Source organism: Genypterus blacodes, unplaced genomic scaffold (genome assembly GCF_046128005.1).
Source record: "Genypterus blacodes isolate CSIRO-AG114 ecotype Tasmania unplaced genomic scaffold, CSIRO-AGI_Gbla_v1 ptg000098l_1, whole genome shotgun sequence".
NCBI lineage: Eukaryota > Metazoa > Chordata > Actinopteri > Ophidiiformes > Ophidiidae > Genypterus > Genypterus blacodes.
Genome location: NW_027466902.1, coordinates 1113172 through 1119300, shown reverse-complemented (window position 1 = coordinate 1119300; position 6129 = coordinate 1113172). Strand labels below are relative to the sequence as shown.

General features: G+C 42.4%; 1 protein-coding gene across 1 annotated transcript in view; it reads left to right on the top strand.

Moving 5' to 3' along the window:
* The first annotated feature begins 2609 nt into the window (after window positions 1-2609).
* tsc22d3 (TSC22 domain family, member 3) overlaps window positions 2610-6129 on the top strand; it is a 29722-nt gene continuing 26202 nt past the window's right edge. Inside the window, exon 1 of the mRNA XM_076159580.1 lies at window positions 2610-3429. Coding sequence (XP_076015695.1) covers window positions 3074-3429 — 356 coding nt within the window. The 5' untranslated portion in view covers window positions 2610-3073. The remainder of the gene's footprint in view (window positions 3430-6129) is intronic.

Below are 6129 nucleotides of genomic sequence, written 5' to 3'. Positions count from 1 at the left end.
TTCTAAGCATTGGGAGGTATATTTCCTAATTAATTGTCAAGTAATACACCAATCTATACTATAAAAAGGTACATCTATCCCATGATTGACAGATGGATATCAATAAGCTGCAATGTGGTCCAGGTACAGCTCAGGGTCCACATGTAGTGAGTGTTATGGATCATTTTGTAGGAGTAGATTGTGATTATCATTACAACAGACAGTTCTTATCCCTCATCCCACTCTGCAAATTGCACATGACACACACACACGCACACGCACGCGCACACAGTGGTCATGTGCAGGTCTGACTGGACTTATCAGTGTTATTTGGACTGCCTTTTGGAATGTGTCACTGATAGCAATAAGCCACTGCTCTCCTATTTTTACTGACCTACTTTAGACAGCTGTGGGAGTTGGTGTGTAAAAGGCAATTCTGCTCAATTTAATAATGTATATTGACTGCCCACATTGTTTTGCTCAGTGCAGTCTGGAACCAAAGCTCTTATCTCTAGTGTATCATAGGTTTGCAGTCTGAATATGTACTCGCAGAATATTCTCCTGAAATGGTATAAATATAAAAGTTAAATTAAACATGAATCCTCGTCTTGTATCACATGGGGCGGGCTGCAGCACGGTTCTCTCAGGGCTGAGATCTACCATGCATGCTTCATTTACATCCATACCTCAAACAATGATGTCAAACGAAGTGGTTTCTAAAAGCTGATGTGGAAAAATAACACGTGTCTTGAAATATTGATGACTGACAGCTGGATAAGCTTCTTATCCAAAACTTCTGCGGCTTGATTGATTACCGAATCACATTTGTTGCTCATTTTCATTCTGTTACCAAGCTACATAATAGTTTAGTCTAAAATTTAGTACAAACTTACTTCAGTCGGTCTCCTTTAATTCACGGTTTTGTTGAAGTTTAATGTATGTTTGGCTCTTTTAAGCAAAAAAGTTTTTAGTTATTGTCATTCTGTGCACTGACTGTGTGGCCCTCTTATTTTGAATAGATATATCATCGATTATACCACCAGTTGCCCCCTAGAGGGCAGCCTCTACTCAAATCAGTCCTCTGCCATCCATCCAACATCTCAAACTGTAGCAGGCTCACTGCCTGAGGACATCATTACACACTCAATAAAGCAATAGTCAGTCATTTTCTCTGGCTAATTGATCCCACTGCTACCCAGCAGCATGTGCTGTAACTTCTTTTTTTTTAACTGCAGCAGCCGGTCTCACAAAAAAAGACACGCTCTCTGCAATTATGGTGTTGTGTTCTTGTTTGACCGGCCATCTGTGGACAGCATGCCACTTGTTGGTCAGTGGCACAGGTCAGGAGCTCAGCAGCTCATTCCTGCAGGAGTCGTTTCTTTCGCTCCAACGTCATTGTCCTGTTATTTTCCACAGCTTGTGAAACACTGGGAGGCGTGAACACAACAGCACTCTGTTACTCAAGACAAAATAGTTTGGAGCAGATATGGAAACTGACAAAATCATAAACAAACACAGGGCAAGTCAGATTAGATAGTGTTTAAGTTTAGTAGGCAAGGAGAGCTCTCTCTCCCTCTCCCTCTCCCTCTCTCTCTCTCTCTCCTTCTCTCTTTCTCTCTGTCTCTCTCTCTTACTCTCTGTCTCTCTCTCTTACTAGTTCTTTATTATTGTGACATTAATTGTCCTAACTTAATATTAACTTTCTTTCAAATTTACTGCAAGCATCTCCAAAAAGACGTACTAACATACATAGTTAAAGGGATAATCCGTGAATTATTTATTTGTTTCACTGGTCATGGAGAGCACTTTTTAAAACAATGCATACAATAGAAAGTATTTTCCGGCTGCATCAGTAGTTGTCTAAAGGGAAATGGAGCTGTGGGACATTTTTCTGTCATTTTTACAGTCCATTCTGATCAGGAAATTGAGTGAAGAGGAGGGGGAAACTCACTAAAAAGTTTGGTTAGTGTGACTTTTCAAATCCCCCTTTAATGTATCAAAAGCTTCCTTACGGTTGTTGACACATGCTAAATAAATATTTCCATGTACACTTAATTTCATGAATAAAACGTTTGAAGTTCTCCATTACAGTTGCACCGACAATCTGACCTAAATAGTTTCTTGAAAACAACCTTGTTCGGGGTCATTTCAGTTAATGTGTTGCAACTTCCTGTCGCATTCAGAATCTATGGCTCAACCAAAAAAAAAAAGTAAAGAAAAAGTAAAATACAGAAAAATACACTGAAACAACAACAAAAACAATTATTTCAATTTGACAAAGTGCTGACAGGATATAAATGAGGCATGACAAGTTATCGTGTACGTGTGTATTTGTGTGTGTGTGTGTGTGTGTTCCTTCAGTCTGGCCACTCCTTGTGCTGTCAGCATGGCAGGGTGGAGCCGCACAGAGCTGCACATGTTGTAAGCATGCTCCACAGGGCCACTCCCTCTTTCTATCTGCCTTCCTAGTCATTCTAATACATTGCTGCGCCAGGCTGAAGAAGAGGATGGCCAGGGGGCTTTGACTAACCACGCTTTAGACCAATCACAGGCCTTTCCCCGCCCTCTCTCTCTCTCCCTTCCTCCCCTTTAGCGCCCTCCCCTTGTCTCTATGCACGCCAACCAGAGGGAGAAAAAAAAGTGCAGGGGAAAAAAGTGATAAGCTGTAAGTAGCTTCTGGGTTTTGTTTTCAGGCGCACTCCTGCTGAATCCGTATGAGTGTGTGTGGCGTGTATGTGTGTCTAAGCGTGCGGGGCGTTCATTCTTTCTGCTGCCACAGTAGCAACAGTGAGTAGCAGCGTCAGCCGCCGAACAAAAGGCTTAAGGCGGCAGAGCCACAGGAGGGGAAACTCAGGGACAGAAGCAGGTCGAGTGGCTCAGCGTGACTGCACTTCTTAGGGAGGAACTCAACCTGCTGTTTACACCTCCTGGCCCCAGAGTGGACAGACGCTGACAGATCCCAGGGAGCTCATCTCAGAACTGACATCCCTACCCGTCTCTGTTCTTGTCATTCACACATCTCAGGCCGTCTCGTCCTCTTTGAGTTTGCTCTGCACCTGTCCGTTTACCTGGGCGCCACTTTCTCGCTACCTTCATGTCCTCTGAGGTGTTAGACGACGACTGCCGCTCGCCCATTGGCCTGGACTGCTGCAGCTGCTGCTTAGATCTCGCCAATGGATGCGATGACTCCATGTCCGGCAGTCTGGCCAGGGGTCTCAACACGGGAGGCCTGCCGGGGAGCCCCACCAGCCCCACCGTCAACCACTTCCGCCAGCTTCGCAATCAGCTGATGTACCAGAACCTGAACACGGACAAGCTGAACAACATCATGAGGCAGGACTCCTTAGAATCGGTGGTGAGAGACCCCTGCTTCCTGCTCAACGAGGGCGTCTGCAACAGCAACAGCAACATCGACCAGACCATGCTGTCCATACTGCTCTTCTTTCACAGGTACGTGCAAACTGCTGGGGGGTCCGGACTCAGCGTGTATCAAGTGTATCACAGAAGTAGCTGACTCATATGTTGCATGTATAAGATGAACAACTGAGAGAGAGAGCAGGTGTCTGGGATCGGCACTTGTGTTCTTAAGGCGTAAAGGGATTGTGGCTTAAGTGCCAAGTCGTTTGTTTTGACTGTGATCAAAATACAAGTTCAAGACAACGAAGCGAGAAAGTACCTGAATGAGCACCATCATGTATTACATCTAAGTGTATATTGTCTGTTAGAATGTGGTTTATCATCCAGATTATAGATTCAAGCAAAGCTTTAAGTACGTTCTATCTCATTGCATAGCTTTGAATGCAAGCTAAATTAAGTAGAGAGACAAAGTAAACAGCATTGCATAAGGTTAACGGGTTCATACTGTGAGCACAAATATGAAAGGTAAGAAGGTTCAGGGCGTTTTTATGTCTGTAAGGGATGTTTTACCCTTCACCTTCATGCGTTCACTGCCAACAGTTCTTGTTCTCACATTAAGATCCTGTATTTACTTCAAAACAACAAACGACTGTGTCGAGAGAAAGCGAGAGGCTAGAGAAAACAAACAAAATTGTTAAGTACGTTTAAGAAAACTGTCAAGCGTGTTTAAGAAAAACACCAGATTGTTCTAAAACGGTTTGTTGTCATATTGATTCAATTAAAAAAGATCTTTTACTGCTAGAGGTCAATTAAAAGTGGCACCACTCCTTGTCCGCTCCTGCCAAAGAGTGTTTATAAAACAGTGTTTGGCAGCTCACTGATACATGTTTGTGAGGATCAGAATGGCCCTGATACATACGTTTGCTGCCAGTTGGCAAAATGCATTCGGCGGCAAATTTCCAATGACTTCACCCTCAAATTAACAGCAAGCGTCTTTCCAGTCAGCCACGGCTTTGACTGTAGCTGAGCTCTTGAACCCGAGCCAGCACTCACCGTATGGAACGCTCACTCAGAAAAAGCAATGATGGTACATCATCTGCACGGTTATCAGAGCTGTAAAGTGTGGAGGTCAACGGAGAAATGGAGGCACTAGAACAACCCACAGCTGTTATCTTCAAAAACACCTTTGAATGCTGTGTGTCGCACTCTCAATAATTCTCACTGTAAACAGAGAAAGAAGATGAAATTTGGTGATTAAGGAGGAACTCGATTTAGATTTTTGGTGATTGTACATTAACTTAACTTAGGTTTCACCCTATTGACGCCCGATGAGGCTATGCTAAGTGTTTCTCCTTCCCAAACCCATTGAGATAATGTGGCATTGTTACATCAACATCTCACAGTCAATGGAAACTATACTGTGTGCGTGTTTGTGTGTGTGTCACGTCGCTACTGCACACCTGGAATCAACTCTGTCCTGATGAAGTTGTTGTTTTTAAACGTTCAGTCAATCAACATTGATTTAGTTAGTTAATGTTCAGTAAAATGATAGTATTAGCATTATGTTCCCTGGATAAGAAGCTTTATCAGGCTTTTATCAAACGTCCCCACCGGCCAAGTCAAAGAATATCAAAATAACTTGGTTACATTTTAACTTAACTTTGCTATACGCTGTGTATGTGTGTGTGTGTGTGTGTGTGTGTGTGTGTGTGTGTGTGTGTGTGTGAGACAGTTATCGCTAGCAGAGGTCATAAACGCACAGACGGCATCACAGAACAATGAAATTATTTACTGCAGGCTGAAACTGAAGGAGCTGATGGCATCAATGATTAGAATGATAGATACGGTTTATTGATTCCAAGCTGGTACAACTTTGTTTTGTTGTGCGATATTGTCCACGTTATACAACACGGATAACTACTGTTGGCACAAAGCATCACATTTCACTCATGAACATTTATATCTATATACAACAGTATATAGATGGATAGCACATTTTCATTAATTCTGTATATTTTATTCCTAGTAGTTTAGTTAACGGCAATGATTTTAGAGTTATTCATTAAAGAACACTGTGTTCTTCATTTATTCATCATAATGTCTTGATATGACATCAGGAAGAAGAATGGGTCAAGAAACTTTGGGTTGAGCATTTCACCTCAACTCTGCTCATTTTAGGCTATGAGACCAAAAGAAGTCAACAATACAAGTATTTTGTTTATAGCAACACTGTCAATTTGTCCCTAGACTTCTACTTATTTGGAAACACTGAGCCACGTTGCTCATATAAATACATGTCTCTATGTTCAGTATTTACAATGTCAGCCTTTGATTTATGGCAGTGAACTGTTACACAAGAGGTTTTCTTTGGTGAAATGGTAGGAATTGTACTTCCATAGCCCAATATTCTTATCAAAATCTATTAATGTCCTTAAAAACTTACATTCTTTAAATTCCTTATCCAGTTATTTACCAACCCAGGGCTCCAAAATTCCCAGGAGGAAAGAAAATGGGGGTTAAAAGTACCATTTCTTCCATTTCCCTCATGTGTTCACCCTTTTTATTGGCCAGTGTGGCCGTGCATGTGTGTGTGCCAGCTCAACTGTTTGCCTGACAAACAGACTCTTTAGTCAGAACACTTTGTTCCTGAACCTCCCCTTCCTCGAGAGGGAATCACAGACGCGGATCATGAGGCTTCCACGGACAGGCTTCCTTGCAGGATTAAAACATTGATTTCAAATATGTACCCTTACGGTGTGTGTGTGTGTGTGCATTCAGGCAGACACAAACACA